This window comes from Microtus pennsylvanicus, chromosome 14 (assembly GCF_037038515.1).
Source record: "Microtus pennsylvanicus isolate mMicPen1 chromosome 14, mMicPen1.hap1, whole genome shotgun sequence".
NCBI classification, from domain to species: domain Eukaryota; kingdom Metazoa; phylum Chordata; class Mammalia; order Rodentia; family Cricetidae; genus Microtus; species Microtus pennsylvanicus.
The window spans coordinates 55,535,507-55,560,967 of NC_134592.1; the positions used below are offsets into that span (position 1 = coordinate 55,535,507).

At 43.1% G+C, this 25,461-nt stretch overlaps 1 protein-coding gene across 1 annotated transcript in view; it reads right to left on the minus strand.

The window, feature by feature from the left end:
• The window catches only part of Brms1l (BRMS1 like transcriptional repressor), a 37,277-nt gene extending 13,739 nt beyond the window's left edge, over positions 1–23,538 (minus strand). The window contains exons 1-4 of the mRNA XM_075947655.1: positions 23,239–23,538; positions 18,431–18,521; positions 12,504–12,631; positions 11,685–11,764 (exon numbers count right to left, since the gene is read on the minus strand). Coding sequence (XP_075803770.1) covers positions 11,685–11,764; positions 12,504–12,631; positions 18,431–18,521; positions 23,239–23,380 — 441 coding nt within the window. The 5' untranslated portion in view covers positions 23,381–23,538. The remainder of the gene's footprint in view (positions 1–11,684; positions 11,765–12,503; positions 12,632–18,430; positions 18,522–23,238) is intronic.
• Between the last annotated feature and the right edge of the window lie 1,923 nt (positions 23,539–25,461).

The following is a 25,461-nucleotide window of genomic DNA, read 5'->3' on the forward strand; positions in this document are numbered from 1 at the left end:
AGTGACACTATTAGAAAGTGGAGCTTTGTCCGAGTAGGTATGGCCTTGTTGGAAGAAGTGTGTCACTGTGGAGGTGGGCTTTGTGGCTCAAGCCACACCTAGTGACTCAGTTCACTTCCTACTGCCTGTGTAAGGTGTACAAGTCTTCACTACCTCGCCAGCACCATGGGGCATGCTGCCATGTCCCACCATGACGATAATAAACTAACTCTCTGTTAAATGTTTTCCTTTATAAGAGTTGCCACGGTCATAGTGTCTCCTCACAGCAATAGAAACCCCAACTAAGTCACTCCTATAATCCCCATGCAAGGGATGCAGAGACAGGGGGATTCCTGGCTTGCTGGCCAGACAGTCTACCCAACTTAGCAAATTCCAGGCTCAATAAGAGACCCTGTATCCAAAACTAAAGTGGAAACTAACTGAGGAGACATCAGATGTCAACCTCTGGCCTCTACATGCCATGTATGTGCACAAACATGTACATACACATACATACACAAAATAATTATCTCGGCCGGGCGGTGGTGGCGCACGCCTTTAATCCCAGCACTCGGGAGGCAGAGGCAGGTGGATCTCTGTAAGTTCGAGACCAGCCTGGTCTACAAGAGCTAGTTCCAGGAAGCAACCAAAAAGCTACGGAGAAACCCTGTCTCGAAAATCCAAAAAAAAATAATAATAATAATAATAATTATCTCATTACATGCTGCTCTCAATACTTCATTTTGCTTATTTCTCTGACTTATAAAAAGTCTTCTGAAATATTCCAACTATATCTGTATTGCATTACAGAAACGAAGAAGGAAAATGAATGAGGAAAATAATCCTCAAGAGAGAGGCCGCATGGAAGCTGTCAGCAGATCCAGTTTCCCCAAGCAGAGATGACTTACATCGAGTACTGAAGAGATAAGGCTTTGCATGCATGAATATGAAGTTAAACTGGTATACTCTCCTTCCTTTATGCTGGTATACTTGCTCTAGGCGACGTAGAAATTCTGAGTCCACTAACCATTCTTCATGATTTGTTTTAAAAATCCCACCAAAATAGAAACTAAAATGTTTGAAGCTTTCAAGTCCTTTTTAAAAATATTAGATATATATCCTACAGTGGGCAGGGAGGGGTGGGGTTAGGAACGTAGCCTAATTGGTAAAGTCTTGACAAGGCCCTGGGCTGTAATTTTAGCACCTCACAAACGAGGCGAGGTAGAACACACCTCTAATCCCACTGAAGGGAGTTCAAGACCAGCCTGATCTACAGTGAGTTCCAGGCTAGCCAAGGCTACATATTGGATCCAGTCTTAAAAAAATAAAAGACAAAAGCCTAACACTAGAAACATGAGAACCTGTTTTGGAAAAGAAAGAAATTACAGAATGAAATGCCTTATATCTATACACATTTCAGTACCTTCCTGAATTAGCACTTATTCCAATGCTGTCGCAATTATACATCTGACAAAAGCAACTTAGGAAACGAAACTGTTTATTCTAGCTTACAGTCTAAGGGGCTACGGTCCACTGGCCTGGGGCGCTGGGCATAAGGCATCCACTCAACAAGTAGAGAAATACTGTTAGTGTCTAGTTATCTTCCGCCTTATTGTTATGGGTGTTGCCCATAATCAGGGTGGGTCATTTTCTTTAATTGATTTTATTGAGCTATACATTTCTTTCTGTTTCCCCCACTCTGCTTCCTCTCCCCTCCCCTTCAACCCTCTCCCATGGTCCCCATGGTCCCAATTTACTCAGGAGATCTTGTCTTTTTCTACTTTCCATGTAGATTAGATCCATGTATGTCTCTCTTAGGATCCTCACTGCTGTCTAGGTTCTCTGGGATTATGATATGTAGGCTGGGTTTTTTTGCTTTATGTTTAAAAACCACTTATGAGTGAATACATATGTTAATTGTCTTTATGGGTCTGAGTTACCTCACTCAATGTGATGTTTTCTAGATCCATCCATTTGCCCACAAACTTCAAGATGTCATTATTTTTTCTGCTGTGTAGTGCTCCATTGTGTAAATGTATCACATTTTCCTTATCCATTCTTCGGTCAAGGGGCATTTAGGTTGTTTCTAGGTTCTAGCTATGACAAACAATGCTGCTATGAACATAGTTGAGCACATGTCCTTGTGGAATGATTGAGCATCCTTTGGATATACACCCAAAAGTGGTATTGCTGGGTCTTGAGGAAGGTTGTTTTCTGAGAAATCGCCACACTGACATCCAAAGGGGCTTATACCAGCTTGCACTCCCATCAGCAATGCAGGAGTGTTCCCTTTTCCCCACAACCTCTCCAGCATAAGCTCTCATCAGTGTTTTTGATCTTGGCCATTCTTACAGGTATAAGATGGAATCTCAGAGTTGTTTTGATTTGCATTTCTCTGATGATACTTGTTATGCATCAGTTACTGGTATCACCTCCAGAACCTCCCCCAAATGAACTAGAGTTCAGTTTATAAAATTAAATCCAAAAGAAATAAAAATACAAATTTTTCTCAGAAAAGAATATGAAAGTGTCCTGATTAAAAGGCTCCCCCGAAAGTGGGTAAAGCAATGGACTCCTGCAATCTCTGCACTTGGAAGTCTGTCAGAAAGACTACAAGTTCAAAGCCAGCCTTGGCTACATTGGAAGACCCTATCTCAAAAGAGTAAAAGTTCCAAGTATCCAGCACAATGAAGGAAAAGGAGACCCATGCTTCACTGCTCCCCACACCAAGGATGAAGAGAAAAATCCTGGATGCATTCAGGAAGAACACAGAGCAGCGGCAGCAATCAAAAGGACTTCTCAAAAGCAGCAAGGAGCCAGGCCTGGTACACATTCAGAAGACTAAGGATGCTGAGGGTTAAGGACCAAAAGTGCAAGGTCAGTCTTGAATCCATAGCAAGATCCCATCTCGAAAAAAGCATCGGGAGTAGTGGCACACACCTTTCATCCCAGCACTAGGGAGGTAGATCTCTGTGAGTTCCAGGACAGCCAGGGCTACACAGAGAGACCCTGTCTCAAAACAAACAAAAAGAAGGAAAATGAGCCCTGCACCTTGCCTGGGCAGCACAGTAGAGCTGACCCTGTAGACAGCAGCAGAGTTAGTACCTCTTCCCTCGTCTGTGGTGTGGTGATGGGGGTGAGGGAAAGAGGCCCTCCCTCCTTGCCCCTACCGCCTCCAGCTGATGAGGGAGCCAACCCTCCCCTTTACCAGCTCCAACACTCGGGAAAGCAGGCCCTGCACCTCTTCTGGGCAGCACAGTGGAGCTGACCCTATTGGGGTGGAGGGAGTGACAGGTGAGCCAGCCCAGGAAACATGAGTGGGGAGATCTAGCCCCACCCCTCATCTGCCATTTGGTGGCATAGGCAGGGGAGAGATGCCCCACCCACCCAATGCCTGAGGCAGGTGGGAGAGCTGGCCCTAAGATCCTAAGAGCAGCACTGCCCCTCACCAGCTGCAGCACTTGGAACAATGGCCCCTACTCCTCACCTGGGAGGTAAGGACCTGGTAGACCTGAAAGTATGGGTGTGGGAGAGCAGACGCTGAGGATGTGAAAGCAGGAGAACTAGCCTCACCCCTTGCTCCCTGCTGCAAGGGGTGAACTAGCAAGGGCAATGCTGGAGAGCACACCCTGGTGGTGAGGACAAGAAACAGCTGGCAGGAAACCCAGAGCTCTGTGCATGCTAGGCAATCACCCTGCTAACTGAGCCATATTCCTAGCCCCCACTCTCTAATCTTAATAGTCACTGAAAGACCTGCATTAAGGTTCTCCCAAATAAATCATCTCCAGCCTTTTTCAAATAGAACACTAGTACTCTACGCATGCAATTTCCTTCTAGTTTGATACATTCTATCTGCTGCCTCTATCCCTCAGCCAGGCAGCAGTACACTTTCTGCGTCTGTACCCATATGCACATGTCTAGTCTCAAAGCCAGGCTTTGCCTCACTGTCTGCTGCTACTAGAGCAGACAGACAAATGGAGCAATGTCTTCTGTCTTTCCTCTTCTCTTGACTCTCACTTCTATATAAGTCAAATATAAGAACTACCAAATAAGCAGACAAAAAGCCCTGACTGCTGAAGTTCAGAATTAACGGTAAAGCACATGAGCAGAGAAAGGAAAAGGACGCCGGGGCTGGTCTTGCTGAGCATTCACTGTGCGGCCCTGAGCAAGTCACTCAACCTCTCCGTTTCACTGATCCCATTTCACACGCTTAAAATAATTCCTATCTCGTCTGTTATAAAAAGGTTTAAAATAAAAATTTAAATATTAAACACACAGCATTCAAAGTATAAATTACTGGGCTAGAGATGGCTCACTGATGTCTCTAGAGCACTCACAGCTCTAGAAGGTTTGGCTGCGTTTGGCTCTTGCAGCTCACAACCATCTGCAACTCCAGATTCAATGGAATCTGATGCCTTCTTCTGGTCTTCACATACACAGCACACACAGAATACATATACATACACATAGGCAAAACTACCACACACACACACACGAGTAACTCATTTTTTAAAAAGTTCACTTTCATCTTTCTAAAATGCCCTTGAGCTCTGCCTTCTTCAGACTTTTTTATAAAAGTTAATTACACACTAAATATAAAAACACCAAGCTTTTTACTATACTACAAGTTGAAGCAAATAGTTTGCATATCCATACATGAGAGCAGACTTTCAAGACTGAAAAATTATAGAGGAAGATCAATATTTTTCTGAGTTTAAAAAACTAGCTTTTGCTTCTGGCAATACAGCAGTCATGTTCGTCTCAAGAAGAAAACCACACACCTAAGGGAATCCACCGGCTGAAGTAACACAGGCATCCCAGACACTACCATGTTAGTTAACCTGATCCTAGAGCAGCAGCTTCCTTGAGGTGTCAACACCTCACAGCACCATTTTCAGTCCCCATTTAGGGAAGAAAGAAAGGTGTGGACCTAAGCAAAGTGGGGAACTAGCAGGGGTCTCCAGACAGCCTCTACAGGTGTATGCCTGCAGTGGACAGGCTGCCTAAGGGAGAGATACCTGTCTCACACTAGACAGTTATGTCAGACCTGATATCTACACACCTGAGGTTCAAACATGGACTCTCTGCAGCTTCCAAAAGATCCCAAGTGTTGCAAGAGAAGTCATGAGCCAGGGACACGCCAGACACCTGGACAAACAACCAGGAGAAACACTGCTGGCACTTCCTTTGGGGCTGTAGCTTCTGCTCACAGCCCCAGGATCCAGTGTCAGGAAATCAGAAGTTTAAATTGCAGTATTTGCTGGAAATTTACAAGAGGACATAGATCTAACTTCAGGTAAGGACCTACAATTGTGATTCAAGTATTGGAGATCTGGGCACGGCAGCTCACACCTGTAAGTCTGGAGTTGGGAATCAAGAGGAATGTAAGGTCAAGGCCAGCCTGCCCTACATAGCTAGACCATGTCTTACAAAATACAATAAGGAGTTAGAAATACGGCTCATCAGTTAAGAGCACTTGTTCTTGCAGTTCCCAGCTCTCACATGATGGCTGAAAACCATATATAACTTCAGTTTCAAGGACTCCAACACCATCTTCTGACCTCCGTCCAGCACCAAGCATGTACATGATGTGCATACATACTTGCACATAAAATAAATCTAAGAAAAAGAAAAGACGAAGATAAGGACTACAGAAGGAGGTCTCACTTATGGTGAAGCTGCAAATCAAGCAGAGAAAGGGGAATGGGAATAAAACCAGAAAAGATGATAGCTGCGAAATGTCCAGAATTTATGGCAATCACAAACTCCAAATGTGCAAAAAGTAAGTGAAAAAAGAAATGTATATGGGGACACACAGTAGAACAACTGAAGAAAAATGGAAAGAGCTTAAATGCAGCCAGAAAGGAGGAAAGGACTTAATTAAAAATAACTGCAGTCACCTGCAAGCACAGACTATGGAAAAAGCAAATCTAAAAAACGTTAGAGAAGCCGCGCTGGGGTGCAGCTCAGAAGTATGTCTGCCCGGCGCTCCATCGTGACAACACACAAACATTAGGAGAATAGCTGCCACACGAGAGCTGCCATGTGCTCTCCTGTCCTTCCAGAAGTATAGCTGGGCACGGCGGGGCACACGACTCTAACTGCAGTATTTGAGAGGCAAAGGCAGGAAGTTGAGGGCCAGCATGGGGTACATCAAAAAAAAAAAAGACAAAAGAAGTATTTCAAGTAATGCTATTTTGGGACAAAGAAAACAGACTTTTCTACTGAAAACAGAATTTTCTGCTAAGAGACTCTGGGTGACAGGCCAACATAGAATGGAGTCCATGATTCTACAAAGGAAGGCTGTGATTGAAAGCAGAGAGAAGAGCTAGACAAATAAAGATGAGCCTGAAAAGAATGGACTCTGGGAGACCAGCGTGTCTCATATAAGGGAAAAGCGAGATGAACCTAAGAGCTCTAATGGGAGAAGGAACTAGGTGTGCTCTAGCTCCAGACAGAGGCACGTTCAGGGTTAGCATTCAGAGCCACCAAAGGGAGATGTGCATGCTAAAAAGGTAACATAACAGATACACACACTCCCTAAAACACAAGAAATAGAGATTACAAGCTTAGGACATACCAATAAAACACCCTTTCAAAAAGGTCAGAAAACAGTAAAAACTACAAGCCAGGTATGGTTGTGAACACCTGTGATTCCAGCACTTAAGAGGCAGAGGCAGGAGGATCAAAAGTTCCAGGTCATTGTCAGCAATTCCATAAGTTTAAAGTCAGCCTGGACTGCATGGATCCCTTAAAAAAACAAAACAAAACAAAACACAGGGTCCATGGCCTGGCACTTAAGAACACTCACTTCTCTTTCTGAGGCTGGAGCTCAATTCCTAGCACCCATTTCAGGCTGCTCACAAATGCCTGTTAACTCCAGTTCCAGGGAATCTGATGCCCTCTTCTGGGCTATGTAAACACTGCAGCACATACAGACCAGCACATTACATACCCAGGCGCAAGTACACACAAAATAAAATAAATCTTTAAAAAAAAGAAAGAGAGAGAACAAATCAGGACAATGTCAGGATTAATGGCACAAGCAGAGGCATAAGCAGAAAATACAAAATAGATTGGTATTAAACAACCACTATAAATATATGTGAAATAAAGTTACCAGTTAAAACATAGATACAGTGGTTGGAGAGGTGGCTCGGTGGTTAAGAGAAATTACTGCTCTGGCGGAGAACGTGAGTTCAGTTCTAGTACCCACACCAGGCAGTTCGTAGTGCCTGTAACTCCAGTCACAGGGCATCCAACATCTTCTTCTGGCCTCTGTGGGCACTGGCATGCACACAGCACACATACATGTATGTAGGCATTCATATATACAGAAAAAATTAAAATGAATATTTTTAAAAAGAAAACACAGATACAGTTTTAATATAAAGGTATATGCTATCTGAGAAAATAATACAGAAAAATGCAAAGCCAGGGGGGGAAAAGGCTTAAAAATAAATTCAAGCCAGGAGGTGGAGATCCACATCTTTAATCCCAGCACTCCAGAGGCAGAGGAAGGAAGATCTACGTGACTTCAAGGCCAGCCTGATCTACAAAGGAGTTCCAGGACAGCCAGGACTACACAAAGAAACTGGATGATCTTCCAGAGGACCAGGGTTCAATTCCCAGCATTTACACGGCAGCTCAAAACTGCCTATAACTCTAGTTCCATATGATCTGACCCCCTTATACAGACATGCATGTAGGTAAAACACCAATGTATATAAAATAAAAAATAAATAAATAATATTTTAAAAAATAAAGAAAATAAAAGAAATCTTAAAAAAATTTAACAGCCAACTCCCCCAGGCCAGATAAAACCAGGATAGCTGTTATTCAGACAAGTTAGATCTCCAGATCAAAATCATTATTGCAGAGATAGAAAAGATAAAAATTAAAGTTATTAAAATGTATAAAAAATGTAAGATATGTGTGACTATGTAAAAAATTATAGAAATATAAGGAGATACTAGACAATGTTTAATCTCATTAAAGCTGTGCATAATGACACATTTGTGTCACCTAGCACCTGGGAGGTGAAGCAAGAAGATCTCTCTGAGTTTGAGGCCAGCCAAGGGTACACAGTAAGACTGTGTTTTGAGAGAGGGAGAGAAGGGGGGAGGAGAGGTGAGAGGGGAGGGAACAGAAGGTAAAGGGAGGGGAGGGAACGTTTTTAAAATCCACTGACAACAGCTGGCATCTAGCACGGTGCAGTGGTGTGCATGTGAAATCCACTGACAACAGCCGACATCTATCACAGTGCGGTGGTGAGCACGTGAAATCCAATGACAACAGCCGACATCTACCACAGTGCGGTGGTGAGCATGTGAAATCCACTGACAACAGCCGACATCTATCACAGTGCGGTGGTGAGCACGTGAAATCCACTGACAACAGCCGACATCTATCACAGTGCGGTGGTGAGCACGTGAAATCCACTGACAACAGCCGACATCTATCACAGTGCGGTGGTGAGCACGTGAAATCCACTGACAACAGCCGACATCTATCACAGTGCGGTGGTGAGCACGTGAAATCCACTGACAACAGCCGACATCTATCACAGTGCGGTGGTGAGCACGTGAAATGACAACACCGGAGGCAGAGGTAGGAGAAGCAGGAGCTCATGGTCGTCTCTGGCTGGATAGTGAATAAGGAACTGCCTCAAAAAGCCAAAAAGGAAAATAACGTAGTATGTCCAAGAGGCAGATGCACACCCACGTTCACTGCAGCATTATTCACGACGCCCACACGACGCCCACGCTATGGAATAATCAACCTAACTGACCACCCACAGATGAATGAATAAAGAAAATGTGATGCACAGAAAATATCCATATAAAAATGATGGAATGTTATTTAGCCTTTACAGAGAACAAAATCCTGTTACTTGTGACATGGATGAGCCTTATTCTAAGTAAAACAATCCAGAAAGAGATAAACACTGTAGGATATACTTATATATGAACTCAAATGAAAAAGTGCAGTAATAACTCGTAGCAGCAGAGGCTAGGCTGGGAGCCACCAGACACTGGAATAGGAAAGGAACAGGAGACACAGGTTTAGAGAAGAGGACTAGGTCCTGGGCCTACTGCACAACAGTAGTGACTACTGGTACCAGGAACAAACTGCACACTTGGAAGTTGCTATGAGAAGAGCTCTACAGCACTATCTCAGAAGATGAGAAATTTGTTAAATAAAATAGATACTGTTGTAGTTTGAGTAAGAATGGCCCCCAAAGGCTCACAGCTGTGAATACTTGGTATCCAGTTGGTGAAACTGTTTAGGAAGGATTAGGAGGTGTGGCCTTATTGGAGTACGTGTGTCACTGGAGGGATGGGCTGAGGACTTACATATGCTCAAGCTATACCCAGTGTAGGACAGTCTCCTTCTGCTCCCTGTGCATGTAGAACTCAGCTCCTTCTCCAGCACTGTCTGCCTGCATGCCACAATGTTACCCACCATGAAGACAATGGACTGAACCTCTGAACTATAAGCCAGTCCTTAATTAAATGTTTTCCTTATAAGAGTCACCGCTATGGTCATGTTGTCTCCACATAACAATAAAATCCTAACTAAGACACACATAAAGACATTTTAACATATTTCCATCAGGAAGTAGTAGGCAAAACAAACAAAAATAAAGCAATGACTTCATATTAATACAAACAAACAAATAAATGGAAAGTTGTTAGGAGAAACAAGTTCTTTACACAGTTTTAAAGTTTACTTAGAGAAAACTGCAATTCCAATCAAGTGATTCACATAACATCACCAGTAATGGGACATAACAAAATTGTGCACTCCTCATCAGAATTCAATAAAAATATAGCATCAGTGATATTCCAAATTTACAAAACCTTGCTCATAAATATTAGCAAGCAAAGCCCTTGATTAAATCTGTAGCATGACAAAAAATAAAGAACAGATCATGAAATCAAAGAATGCCTACAGGAGTACTCCACAGTGTACCCAGCACCAACATGCAGGCTAACTGTCTATAACTCCAGTTCAAGAGAACCCAATGCCCTCCTCTGGCCTCTTGGGCACTGCACACACTTGGTGCATAGCAAGCAAAACACCCACATAAATAAAATAAAAATAAATAAAAATTCTTTAAATCACAAGCACACTTAACACATGCAGAACTACAGCTAAAGTCTTAAATTCATATTTCTACAGCACAGAAAATATCAAGTATTCCTAGCTCATCTTATACAAAAAAAAGTACTGAAATTTGAAAATTAAATTTTACTTATAAACAAAGGAATGAAACAACTAAACAAAATATTACCAATGTGCCTGGCATAGTGGCACACCTGTTATCACAATCTTTTTTTTGTTTTGTTTTGTTTTTTTTTTTTTTTTTTTTTTGGTTTTTCGAGACAGGGTTTCTCTGTGGCTTTGGAGCCTGTCCTGGAACTAGCTCTTGTAGACCAGGCTGGTCTCGAACTCACAGAGATCCGCCTGCCTCTGCCTCCCGAGTGCTGGGATTAAAGGCGTGCGCCACCATCGCCCGGCCTGTTATCACAATCTTAAAGCAGAGGCAGGAGGATGGAAAGTTCAAGGCTAACCTGTACTACATAGTAAGCTTCTGCCTCAAGAAGGATGGGAAAAAGCAACAGTAGCCTGAGTGTGATGCATTAAAGGGTCTGCATGTTAATCCTAGCACTCAGGAGACAGATGCTCTGGGAGTTCAAGGCCAGTAGGTCTACACATCAAGTTAGAGTCTAGGTATGGCTATATATGGAGATCTTGTCATATACACGCGCGTGTGATACACAAAGCAATAGGATCCACTGCTTTTATACATATTCAGAATGGCACATTAAAATAAGGAGGGCTAGAGAGGCTAGAGAGATGGTTCCATGATTAAGAGCATTTGCTGGTCTTGCAGAAGTCCCAGGTTAGATCCCCAGCACCCACTGGTGGCTTACAATCATCTATAACACTAATTCCAGAGGATGCAATGCCCTCTTCCAACTTCTCAAGATACCAGGCACACACAGGTGCCCAGACATATATTCAGGCAAAACACACATACACATAAAATAATAAAATATTTTTAATTAAAAGTAGGAGTCATTCTAGAACATGTCCCCTTATTTATACTTGTCTCAGTTTTTTAAGATATCTAAATCTAAAGAAAAGTTATTTGTGAAATGACCATGATGTTTTAAACACTATTCAATATAAACATAACATAAAAAAACCTATATTTTTTCGTATAGAAAATGCTGCCCTAAAATGTGGAAACCAGTCCAACCATCAAAACTTAATTCTATAGCCCAATGTCCTTGCTGCATTATGCCATATTCATTTTTGGCCTAAAGTTCTTATTGTGTTAATTAGACTCTAATTCCAGTTGTCTGACGGCATGACCACTACAGCTCTCTACAGCAATGGTCGCGCTGTGGGCAGCTCGGCAGTGCAGCACTCGCCCGCTGCAGATTATACAGGGCTCTAGGGGGTTCCCGGTACCACAATGTAAATGTGTTTTTAAAGTAACAGTTGAAAAACTTCCAAAATTATCACAAGTCTTTCTTGTGTTCCTCTGAGCCCTGTCTCCAGTCCAGCTTCCAGGTGAACTGCACTTTCTAAAGCTCACCAAGTGATGAGCACCACTGAGTTTTGTCTCCCTCATTTTATTTACTTTTTAAGGCACTCTATTCAGAAAGGACTCAAAGTTAGGACAACGGTACCTCGCAGTGCTGGCGTGAAGCCTGGACTTCACATTCGTACTTGTTCTTCACAGACTCTAGGCAAAGCTCTCTGTAGATGCCTGCAACAAGCACAGTGATTCTGATTATGTAGGCAACAAAGAGTCATAGGTATTCTCCTATACGCTGTCTCCACCATAGTATGAGTCAGTCAGAAAGTCACAAACAATTCTAACTTTATCCTTAAAATCAAAACACATAGCAAAGAAGATGAGAAAATAAGAGTTAATGAGCTAAGAAGTTATACAGTTACTTTTTGTTTTGCCTCACACTTCCAAGAACACTCCTAAATGTTTGCTAGAGAATCATCAAAATAAAAAGTACAATCCTTTTCTAATAAAAACAATCCTCAGATTTCTCCTAACAGAAGGGAGGCAGACAATAAACTCAGGTTTCATTGGGCATACATAATCAAAGCAAGAAATGGATACTTTACTCTGCCAAACCACTGTATCCAAACTAGGCTCTTCAGAGTCCAAGCCTTTGAAGGAAGACAGGCTGAGCAAACTGGCGGAACAAGGCAGCTCATGCGGAGAGCGCTCCCGACAGGCAGATGCCCAGGCGCTACTCTCACAGGGAACAAGTAGCATTATAAAACAGGCAGCAAGGCCACGCACAGGCGCACATGCAGACGTGACAAGACAGTAACTCTATACATGTAAACTCCATGCCGAGCCACGAGTGACCTAGGGACATAATCAGCTGTCCGTTCCGTCAAGGAGCGTGGCAGATACCTGGACCTATGCCATCTGCAACATATTGACCCAAACAATGTCACAAATCAAAGTGCCACTGTCCTACCTGCCACCTTTGTGCGAATCTGCATATTTTCTTGCAAAGTAGCCAGTGGTTCCAAATACTCTGGGGCTTTTCCAGCTATGACTTCTTGGAGTTTCGCATCCACCTGACTCAACCGCTCTTTATAAAGTCTTAACAAAGCAAAAATTAAGACATTAATTAAAAGTTCCCAACCAAGAAGAGCAACTTCCCCCCATGCATTATTGTTTACTAATAGAGCTCATGTTCCAATAACCTATCAAATGGACTCCTGCCTTGACTGCAATCAGAAAACTCACATTATTTGACTTTATATACATCCTAATATTAAATTAGATATAAGTCCAAGGTTTTTTAAAATTAGTATAACTCCCGAGTCACAAAAAATATATAAAATTCAGGCTCAATGTCTTTTGTCTTGTTGTCTAACGTTGCTGGAGGACGGGAGTGAGGAAAGAAAATGGGCTGGAAGACACAACACAGCAAGAATATCTCAAAAAATAAAAGTGGAAAAAATTGAAATGACTATTTGGGGACTCCTGATTTTTATTTTAATTGAACAACAATAAATCAATTCTAAAAGAAAAAGTTATTTTAAACACTAAGCTTAAAAGAAATAAGGAAATCATTTTTAATAGTTTGGATATAAATGATATTCCTGTCAAAGTACATAAATCCCTGGCTGTTCTCCACAGTGCCATAGTCACCGGCAATTTCTGTTTGTTGTTTCTGGTAATGTGAGACAGGTCTCACTAGAAACACTCAAGCTAGTCTAACATTCACTGTGTAGCCCAGGCTAGTCTCCAACTCAAAGGTCTTGTCCCAACCTCCTGGGGGCCAAGATTACAGGTGAAAGTGACTACACATGGCTTCTAGTTAGTGTTTTAAAACAAAGAAGAAAGAGCAATGGGGTGAAGGGGTGATTACAAAGCCCAGAATCTGGGGTACATAACTCAACCCAACTAGAAATGAAGAAAGTGAAATAAAATGAATTAATGGACGAAGAAATGAAAAACAAAAGTTAAGCACAGGAAGCACCACACAAGGCTGCTGCAATCCCAGCATTTGGACAATGGAGCTAGATAGAGCCTATAGTGAGCTCTGCAACACCTGGACTAGGATGTGATAAACTACAGAAAAAGGAAAAAGAAGCCTGTTGTGGAGGCTCGCTCTGGGGGATATGTGAAAAAGGTAGAAGCACAGGATCACAAGCTGGAAGGCAGCCTGGGCTACACCTTAGGACTAGTAAGACAGTTCCGTGGGTAAAGGCATTTGCTTCCTAAACTGATGACCTGAGTTTGATCCCCAGAGCCCACTGAGTAGAGAAGTAGAGAACTGACTCCTGCCACCTGTCCCCTGATGGGCACCATGGCCCAAGTGCACCCACACATACACTACATTCTCATATATGCACACACACACACACACACAGATACCAGGTCCCAGGTTCAAATCCCAGCACCTACATGGTAACTAACAACCATCTGTGACTCCAGTCTAGGGGGAATCTCACGCCCTCTTATGGCCATCACAGGCACTGAACACACATGGTACACAGGCACAAATGTGGGTAAAACACAAATACACATAAAAATTTAAAAAACATAAATATAATAAATACAATATAAAAAATAAACAAATGCTTTGAAAAAGAATGAAATGAAAAATGGGTACAGGTCTCTATTGTCCTTACTCATGGACACTGTAGAAAAAGGAAATTTAGAAAAAGCACCTTAATCTGAAGCTAGAAATATAACACTAGCCAGGCAGTGGTGGCACACACCTTTAATCCCAGCACTTTGGAGGCAGAGGGAAGTGGATCTCTGTGAGTTCAAGGCCAACCTGGTCTACAAGAGCTAGTTCGCTAGTTCCAGGACTGGTTCCAAAGCTACAGAGAAACCCTGTCTTGAAAAACCAAAAAAAAAAAAAAGAGAGAGAGAGAAAAAAGAAAAGAAAAGAAAAGAAAAGAAAAGAAAAGAAAAGAAAAGAAAAGAAACATAACACTTCCCTAGAATGTACAAGGCATGGGGTTCACTCAGCAATACCAGGTTTAAAAACAAAACAAACAAACAAAAAACCCTTACCAGCTGATGCAAAAAGATTCCACATGTGAGAAACTATTTTTTTAAAATAACCCTACAATATAGGGTTCTTCTTAACAGGAAATCCTATTAATTCTTTTTTGTTGTCTTTGTTTTTGTTTTTCGAGACAAAGTTTCTGTGTGTAGCCCTGGCTGTCCTGGAACTTGCTCTCTAGATCAAGCTGGCCTCGAACTCAGAGATCTTCCTGCCTCTGCCTCCAATAGACTCATTCTTAAATGGCAAGGCAAGTTTGAGTGTTAATATAATACACAGTCCACTTTTGTCTATGTGGTCCCTCAGCAACAACAACATATGATTTGTAGAGCTAACTGTTAAATAATTACATTCCTACATCTGGATTAAAGCTTCTTGGGCTCAAAATTCAACCATAAACATATAAAGTCAGAAGCATAATATGATTGACAGCTTTTTAAAATTCCAACAGATTTTAAGGAAAACTCACTAAAACACTAACAGAAAGGTAACACACCTGAAGAATGCCAAATATACACGAAATACTGAAAGAGCCCTTTGAATTTGTGATGGAATTTAAATGAAGAGGAGGTATAAATTAATAATAGCCTGTTATTTAACTTTTTGAAGACAAGGTCTCATTGTGTATCCCAAGCCAGCCCAGAACTTTCCATCTTCCTGCCTCAAACTCCTAGCACCGGAATTACAGGCATCTGCTATCATGACCAGCTCATCTAACCTTTCCAAAAAGCAGATTCCTCAAAATCAATATAAATTCTATAAGCCTGGTATTCAAGGTAAAATTCAAAAAATGCATGCCCTTCAACAGTAACTATTACCATTTATTATAGAGCAAATGCTCAATCGTTTGCTCACTGTCAAGTAGTAAAATGAATGAGGGAACCAGAGAGAGAGTTCAAGTCCCAGCACCCTGTGGTGGCTCACAACCATCCCTAACTCCAGGTCCAGGTGATCTAATGTCCTCTTCTGACCTCTGAGGGCACTGGGCACATATGCAGGTGACTGAGGGTGGTGGAAGACGTTACTCCACACTACAAAAACTGCAGCGGCTGGGCTGGCTGCTTTATGCACAGTGCTACAGCGCCCATGGGCGCTAGAACAGGAGGAGGAGCAGCACAATTGTATCATTCCCTATCTCTTCTAAAGCTTTAAGACACCCTACAGAGATACACAGCATGGCAGGCTAAAAATAGGCTAGACATTTGGAGCAAGATGAAGAAGTAAAGATTTAAAACCCAATGCAAGAAAATGTCTTTTTTCTGATATGCCATTCTACAAATCAATTCCTCAAGAAAGAACATTCCTATGCGATGGTCATGGATCTACTCCTAATACATCCAGAGAAGAACTAAGATTCGAAGGGGAACTAGCTGGTGGTCACAGCGAACCAGAAGCAATGTGGCCCAAGGTGAACAAGATTGGATTCCATGACTACTTGCAAAGCTGTCCCACATAGAACTTGAAGCAGTCTTCCCCTACTGGGTAGCTCTAAAAGACACATCACAAGATTAACAGGGAAATCTCAATCAACTGCATGAGAATTCTTCATTCATGGGTTACTTCTGCTAAAACACAAAAGTCCAAATTTGGGGCTAGAGAAACATTGCAGTGGTTAGGAGTGAGTGTTTGGTTCTCAGTGGGCATGTGCAGATGGCTCACAACCACCTGCAGGGAACCCAACTTCTGACCTCCATGAGAATCTGCACACTCATGTGTGCAAATTGCATCCCCCAAACACACCCCCACTCATGCATACACATCATTTAAAATAATTCTTTAAACACACACACACATTCACTTGCTTCCTCTCTGCCAGAATGATGCTAAACTCTCTATATTGCCTAAATAGACTTAAACTAATTCTAATATAAAATTAGTAGTGGAAATCTTTTTTTAAGATTTTTCTTGCTATGTGACCTAGGTTTACCTGCAATGCCAATCCACCCACCTCTACCTCTCAAGTGTTGAAATTACAGGCACAACAATAAACATGCTACAATAATTTAAACCGGTACAATAAAATATTATACTGCCAGGTGATAGTGGCACCCGCCTTTAATCCAGAACTCAGAAGACAGAAGCAGGCAGGTCTCTATAAGTTAGAGGCCAATCTGGTCTACAAAGCAAATTCCAGGACAGCCAGGACTACATAGAAAACCTTTGTCTCAAAAAAATCAAAAAACTTCTTCAGCACCATGTCTGCCAGCCTGCCACCATGCTCCCATCATGATGATAATGAACAAACTGAAACTGCAAGCCAGCCCCAACTATAGGCTTTCTGTCATAGAAGTCACTGTGCTCATGGTGTCTCTTCAGAACAATAGAACACTGACGAAGACACTCCTTAATAACTTCACAGTGGATTGTGAGATCACTAACAGCATTGTTTTTATGTATGGGTTGACATGTTTATTTACATATTAACTTCTGTTGCTGGGCATCAGACAGGGCTTTCTAACCTCTTGTGCTCGGCAAGTTCCATAGCACTAAACTCCCCAGCAACCTTTACATCTGTTAAGAAAGCCTAATTTAGTCAGGCAGTGGTGGCACACACCTTTAATCCCAGAGAGGAAAGGGAAGGGGAAGGGGGAGGGGAAGGGAAGAAGGGAAGGGGAAGGGGAAGGGGAAGGGAAAGGAAGGGAAGGGAAGGGAAGGGAAGGGAAGGGAAGGGAAGGGAAGGGAAGGGAAGGGAAGGGAAGGGAAGGGAAGGAAAGGAAAGGAAAGGAAAGGAAAGGAAAGGAAAGGAAAGGAAAGGAAAGGAAAGGAAAGGAAAGAAAGCCTAATTTAGAAGCTGGTGAGATGGCTCAGTAGTTTAGTAGAGAGTAGTTACAGAGATGAAAGGCTGACTCCCAGCATGCAAATGGGAGCTCACAATCATCTGTAATTCCAGCAATGCCCTCCTCTGGTCTCCGTGTGCATGTGATACACTGACATACATACATGTGAAATACAGAGAGAGAGAGAGAGAGAGAGAGAGAGAGAGAGAGAGAGAGAGAGAGAGATTCAAATCTGATTCATCAGCGTCTATGCTCTTCCATTCTATAACAATTCCTCCAAAGATGGAGCCTTAAGGGAAAGCACTTGTAACACTAGAGGCAAAAGCCCTGGCTTTATTTACACTTTTTGATAAACTATGGGGATAAATAAACTTCTCTGAGCATCAGTTTCTTCGTTATTAAAATGGAAGCCTTACAGAGCTATTACAAGTAAATTAAGTAACACACATGTGAAACAGGTAATATACACACTATTCAATGTTAAGACATAAAATCAAGTTAAAACCAAATAGAAAACTGGAGGACAATACTCTACTTTATTCTCAAATTTTAAAAATGGTATCTCAGCCTGATGGCACAGAGCTGTAAACCCAGCTACACTGGAGGCTTGGTTAGAAGGATCATAAACTCAAGGCCTACCTGAGTTATAAAGCGAGTTCACAGCCAGCCTGGGCAACTTAGCCAGACCCTGCCTCAAAGGAAAAAGGAAAAAGAGGGATGTGGGGCCATAGCTCAGCGGCAGAGCACTCGCTTATCACGTACACGGTTTCATCTCTAGCACCAGAGGGGAAAATCTTCAGCCAATTATTTAACAAAGGAATGAACAATGCAGATTAGCACCAAGTGTGCAACAATACAAACAGCTGAATCACCAACGCCCACAGGCCAGGCACCTACTCCATCCCACCCCCAAAAACTCTGTTTGGTTAATGAGGTCTCCAACGCATTAACAATAACTGAAGCCTCCTTCGGATCAGATCAGTCTGTTCCCATAAAACACAAAAGGGAACACAGTGGAGACCATGCAATTGCCCTTGTGCTAGTAAAAATGATACCACTGAGACACAGCGACAAAGACCTTCTGAAGTCGATACTTACTGATCTTTGAGATCTGTAAACTGTTTCTCAAGATTGGACATTTCATCTAAACATTCCATCCTTCTCCTTTCACAATCTTCATCGTCCATCTCTGTTAATAAAAAAACAAAATGGAAAATATCAAAGATAAAACTTCAAGGCAGGCCTGGTGGCACACATAGACCTGGATCCCAGCATTTGGGAGGTACAGGCAAGAGGATTAGGAGTTTAAGGCTACCTAAAACTATACGCCACACAGCAAGTTGGAGGCCAGCCTGGGCTACGTGAGACCATATATCAAAAAACAAAAAAAAAAGATAAAACTTTCAAATATATCTGGTTAGTCCAAATAGAAAAAAAAATGTTGTAATATGAAATTGGACATCCAAGGTCTATTACTAAACCTTAAAGGAAAATAAACAATGTTTTCCAAAATAATTACCACTATAGAATTAATTTAATGACAGATTAAAACCCCAGCAGTCTGTAGAGCTTCCAGAGTTTATCCATTTCTCAGTCTTCTTAAAGGACTTTAAGAGCTATGTCAATGAAGGTAACTCACCCACCTTTGGTTTCACACTAATTCTTGAGAACTTAGCACTAAAAATGCCTATGCTCATAAAATGTCATTATTCAAAAAGCACATCTGGCATCCGTCCCTCACAGCTGCGGCGTGTCAGCTGCGCAGTGTATGACTCGGAGGCCAGAAACGACGAACGTTCAAAGCCAGCCGAGGCTGAAGGGAGAAAATCCAAGAAAGAAAAACCAGAACTGGAAAGATGCCTCAGAGGTTGAGCGTGAATCCTGCTCTTTGGAGCCCCAAATTCAGTCCCCAATATCCATGCTATGGCTCACAACTGCCTGTAACTCCAGTTCCAGGGGACCAGATGCCCTCTTCTGACCTCCAAACATGCCATACACATACGCGTGACTTAAATATTTTTTTAAGTCTTAAAAAAAAAAATGAGGATGGAGGTAGAGAAGTCACATGGCTGATTATCCCATCACATAAGAAAAAAAAAGCAACTAATTGCTAGGCAGCATGTGGCACTTAAGAGGCAGAGCCAGAGGCTGGAGAGATGGCTCAGTGGTTAAGAGCATTGCCTGCTCTTCCAAAGGTCCTGAGTTCAATTCCCAGCAACCACATGGTGGCTCACAATCTCTGTAATGAGGTCTGGTGCCCTCTTCTGGCCTACATGCAGACAGAATATTGTATACATAATAAATAAATATTAAAAAAAAAAAAGAGGCAGAGGCAGGTCTGAGTTCAAGGCCAGGTTGGTCTCCTAGAGAATTCCAGCCAAGGCTACACAGTGAACCTTATCTCACACCACAGAAAGTGAACTAATCCTGTTACATTTAGTTTGAAGAATCTTGGACTGCCACTCACCCTCTCTCTGTTCCCTCTCTCCAGATATTGTCAGTCAATGAGAAAGAGCAAATGAGGAAAAAGAAAAGCCAACTTGACGGGCAGTGGTGGCGCACGCCTTTAATCCCAGCACTCGGGAGGCAGAGGCAGGCGGATCTCTGTGAGTTCGAGACCAGCCTGGTCTACAGAGCTAGTTCCAGGACAGGCTCCAAAGCCACAGAGAAACCCTGTCTCGAAAAACCAAAAAAAAAAAGAAAAGCCAACTTCTAAAGACAGCTACTATTAATTATCACATCTTCTGTTTTTATTCACATATATGCAACATCAAAATAACAGGCACAAACTGGTCTGAATCTTGATCTTCATCAAATAAAGGGTCAAACTATGAGAGCCACAGAATGTATAGTTATTTTCATATAGCAAGGAAGTATATGATGATAATTTTCCAACACGGAAATATTTCTGCCTCTTTGGAGCTTGCTCTGCAGGGCTTTAAAACTCATCCCTCAACTGGAGAGCTAATCCCACATAAGAGCACGGGCCCAAACTGCTCAACTCCCAAGGTCTGACAGGGAGCAGAAGGGACACGACAGAGACACATGATCACACACACAACATTTGCTCCCTCCAAATTTCCTATTTTCTACATTCTGTAGGAAGTTTCTGTGTCCACAGGACCTGCTCAGTACGGAAGTCTAACAGGAAAACTCTGACAAGTAAAATGCAAAGCGCAGTAGACGAAAAACAATCCCAGAAAAAGTGAAAAGACAAAGTGCATCTAAGTAATTTACCTTGTGCTGAAAAAAAATGACTTTTAGTTCAAGTTACTACTATGATCCTTGGGTGGTGGTGGCGCACACCTTTAATCCCAGCACTACTATGATCCTTGTAAATTATGTTCTTTTCTAGAATCAGTTTTTCTTGAACATTTTAAAAACCACGACAATGCAAATACTAGAAGGAAAGAAGTATAATACATTTAATGGGAACCTGGCTCCCATTAAAGCCTAAGAAGAACACGGACCGGAGAGATGGCTCAGGGAATCTGAGCACATACTATTCTTTAGTGGACAAATAAAATCTTATCTTTTTTTTTTATTTTTTTGAGACAGAGTTTCTCTGTATCTTTTGGAGCCTGTCCTGGAACTAGCTCTTATAGACCAGGATGGCCTCGAACTCACAGAGATCCGCCTGTCTCCCAAACGCTGGGATTAAAGGCGTGAGCCACCACAGCCCGGCCCAAATAAAATCTTTTTAAAAACAAACAAAAACACTTGAACATGAAAATGCTCCTGGGCTACACTGCACAACCCTGCCCTCTATACCCCACCAGGAAAAGAAAAAAAAAAAAGAACTAAACAAAAACCGTTTTTCAGATCCAAGAACTGTATTTAGAGTAAAATAATCCCTACTTTATGCTAAATAACTGGTTAATTTTGAAGTCTCGCCTATGTCCCTAGCTAGGCAGAGGATCTCAGAATCCTTCTTCTCATCTCAGGCAGGTTCCAATGTTAGATTTCCATCCGTCAGTACAGGCATTCTTACCTAAGCAGATCATACTCAACCGCGACAGGCTCGGAACACTTTATTTTATATCTTCACCCCAGCATTTATCTTACCATCCAGCTGATGCTCCCCACACCTCTCCTGTATCTGAGTGTTCCTCTTACCTTCACTCCTAAAGTTGGATTCCTCAATTCCAATTTTTGCCTTCCTTGAAATCTCTCACAGCAACAACGTTCTTTGCCTTTTCAAGCCTCTTGGTCTCCCAACCAAACTGGTTTTCTCATTCCCCTAGAAGCCTTGAACTCTGGCCTTTGCACCTTTTCTCACATTCCTTCCCCTATACGAACTTTCCACCTAACTATCCCAACCCAGAGGCTTCAAAACAAGGCAATCCCGCTTGCTCAACTCTGCGTGCCGACCACTCAGTTCAGGGAGTCTTTCCTCCGTCTCTGAATTCCCATGGCATTATTTACATTCGATCGTTTTATTTGGCAACTTGTGGAAACTCACAACAGTATTTTTAGACACGTTTATTAACTCTTTGAGACTTGTGTACAATGTATTTTGAACACATTCACTCCCCTCCCCCAACTGCTCCAGATCCACCCATCTCCCTACTCACACAACTGCAAGTCCTCCACTTTTTCTTCTTTGCAAAACCATGGGGTTCAGTTTGCTCTACCCAATCGTTCTTGGGTTGGAACCTGCCCTGGCATGGGCTAACCTACCAGGGCTCATCTCATGTTATTAAAGAAAACTAACTCTCCCCCCCCCCAAATGCTAACAGCTCCTGAGAGAGTGGTAGAACCTCATGGCCTCCACCCCTTCACACTGGGATTAGGTCTTGTGCATGCTGTCACGAGTGCCATGAGTTTGTATGTTCAACTGCTCTGTTGGGTAAGGAAAATGCCGTTCTTTATCTGAGACAAGATAACATAACTAGATATTTATACCTCAGGCTGAGTAGTGCCCACTACTGAGCAAAATGTCTTCCTCACATTTATTTACTTTTGGATGGCTGGTTTATGCCATTACATTCTTCCCGTGGAGGAGCGTACTCTGACAGGCAAGCCTGAAGATTAGTGCGGAGTGATAACACGCTGTCATTAACCTGTCATCAATGCTTCCCTCATAAACACGGTCCAAAACAGGGTTAGGCAAATAAGCCATTCTCCATCAGAGAATGAGCCAGAAAAATCACAACTGCTACCCGTTTTTGAATGACAATTATTAAAGATTTACAAAATGTATTTGTGCTACTCTACCTCCCCCATCAAAAAAACCATAAAATACAAGTAAAGAAATCAGAAACTGTCTAAAGTTACAAAACTATGAACGCTAGAAGACTGGGAATGTCGACACTGCCCACGTCGTCCTGATTATAAACCCATAAAGATTCGAAATCATCCCTCTGGCTGGTCCCTTTTGGGTCTTGGAAACTTTAGGGACCTACTACGAGCCGGAGAGTTCCCAAGTTAGTCCCCTCCAGAGCACTGATGACAGCACTAGACAGGACGACCTAAAGCAAATGTTAATGAGTTCCAAGCCCGCCAAGGACCGAGTCAAAATCTATCCACAGCCCCGAAACACGCCGACAAGGGTGTGACTAAGTAGGTTGGGGAAAGGGACTTCTCCACGGTCTTCCAGACTAGCCAGCGGGGCATTCCACTCGCGGATCGGTAGCCCCAGGACACTGCGAGACGACCCTAGGGCAGGCCCCACCCTTGGCCAGAGCTGCCTTGGGTCGCCACAAGTCAGCGCCCGCCCCGCCGCCCCGGAGCCCGAGCTGGCGGCGCCCCGCAGCTCCCGGGTGCCAGAGGCCGAGCCAGTCCCCGCCCCTTCCCCGTCTCCCCGCCCCGCGCTCGCAGCAGGACGCGCCGCCCGGCGTGAGCACCGCGGCCTGTCGCGCGCCGGTCGCGGGGACCCGGCATCCCTGCCCGGCTGGGTCACGCACCTGAGCTGTCCCCATCCTCGGAGACCGACGAGCTCTCGGTGTCCTCGTCTTCGGAGCTGCTCCCCTCGTTCTCCGCGTAGTCCACCTCCATCTCATCGTGATGATTCGTCTCCTTCTTATCCCCTCGGGAATGGACCGGCATTTTCCAACCGCGCCGTCGCTTCCCACTCCCTGCTCCCAGCCCGGCCACTGCCGCTTCGGTGAAGGGCGCGCCGAACGCCCCGAATCACCGGCCGCCGAGCTCGCTCCGAAACCCTCGACTCCTCCCCACCCCCCGGCCCGGGCCTCACAACCTAACCCGCAGGCTGTGCGCTCGAGCTCTGCCATTGGCCAAGTCTGTCCTGGGGTTGGGGGCGGGGCTTGGCCTTGTAGGAATACGATTGGTTACCTGTGATTACGGCGCGGCCTTCTGACGTACTTCGGGAATTGTAGTCCTTAAGCCGCAGAGCTTCAGGGGCTGTGGGTTTCTAAGGTCCAGCTAGCTGAATCGCTTCTAACTTCGGACTTCAAGTCCCACAAGGCAGGAAAACTGACATACTAGAACGCAGTTTATAAACTAAACAGAAACAGATTGTGCTGATTTGGTCAGTATTTATCCTTTTCCCGCCAAGTGGTTATCTGATCTCCCTAGCTACGCGAAATGTGAAAAGGTCCTTTGCCTGAAAGGGTCTTTCCCTATGTACTCTGAGCCTGGGGAGCTGCAGAATCGTTTCTTCTACCGTATTAGTACATTTATTGCCGTGAACAAACTATTAAATTGAATGTATGTATAAGAAAAAAACTTGTATTTTTTTAATTTTCACAAAGAAATTTAATCTTGGAATTTTTACAACCAAAAATACAGAGGGGAAGGTCAAGTTTTATCTTAGTATTTCGATCTAGCATTTTTGCATATATTTGTTTAATGGAAGATGCCACCAGTTGATTTAATTTCAGACTCCAATGAGAAATACCTGTTTGACTTAAAGAGATTTCCTATCTTTTTTTCAAAGACAGGACACATTAAGTACTATGACTGTTGTAACTCATAATAGCTGACCTCTTTAGTGGTGGTGAACTCTCCAACAGGTTGTCTTGGTAAGCTCATTGCACGGATTAGATGAGTTGAATTTTCAGTTCAATAGCCCTGAGGCGGGAGTCAGTATTCTATCCATTTTGTAAACAAGAAAATCATTTCCAGACAAATCTTTTAAGATGGGAGTGGTGGCACAGGCCAGTAACCTCCACTTGGGAAATAGAGGGAGGGTGGTCACAAGTTCAGAATCGTCCTCAGCTACATATTGTCTACCTAAAACCCTGGGGGTAAAACGTGAAAACCTGCACTTCATCACTCATGAAGATAAGAGCAATTTACTATTGAAAGATAGCTCATAGAATGGGCTGGAGGAATAGCTCAGCCTTTAAGGGCGTGTTCAGCTCTCTCAGAGGACCAGAGTGTGTTTCCCTGCACCCATTGCAAGCCTCACATGCACACACCCACACACAGACTCAAATATAAAGTTAAAAATAATAAAACATGAATCTTACTTTAAAAGATCTTTTCAAATAAATAAATAAATAAGTAAAAGATCTTTTCAGGGGACTGTAGAGATGACTCGGGAGTTAGAGCACTTGTTCTTGCAGAGGACCTGCGTTCGGTTCCCAGAATCCACATAATGGTTAATCTAGGCAGAGTTTCTCTATGCCCCAGCAACTGCTTCATAATAACCACATGGAGCCTTTATATCAATTATAAATGCTTGGCCAATAGATCAGGCTTATTACTAACTAGCTCTTATATTTTAAGTTAACTCATATACCTTATTTACACTCTGCCACATGCACCGTTATTAGCATGGCACTTCCATTTTTATTTTATTTTTTAAAAAAGAAAAAAAGACTATCTCTTTTCATTTTACATACCAGTTCCAGTTCCCACTCCCTCCCCTCCTCCCATTCCCTTTACCACCTCCCCCCCCACCCCATCCCCCATCCACTCCCCAGAGAGGGAAAGGCACATTGCTCCAAGGAACGACCAAGGCCCTCCCCACTATATCCAGGCTGAGCAAGCTATCCATCCAAAGAGAATGGGTTCCAAAATGTCAGTACAAGCAGAAGGAACAAAACCTGGTATCACTGTCAGTGGCCTCACCATCTACCCTAGCCATTCAACTGTCATCCACATTCAGAAGGTCTATCTTGGCCCCATGCTGGTTCTTTCCCTGTCCAGCCAGATGGGTAAGT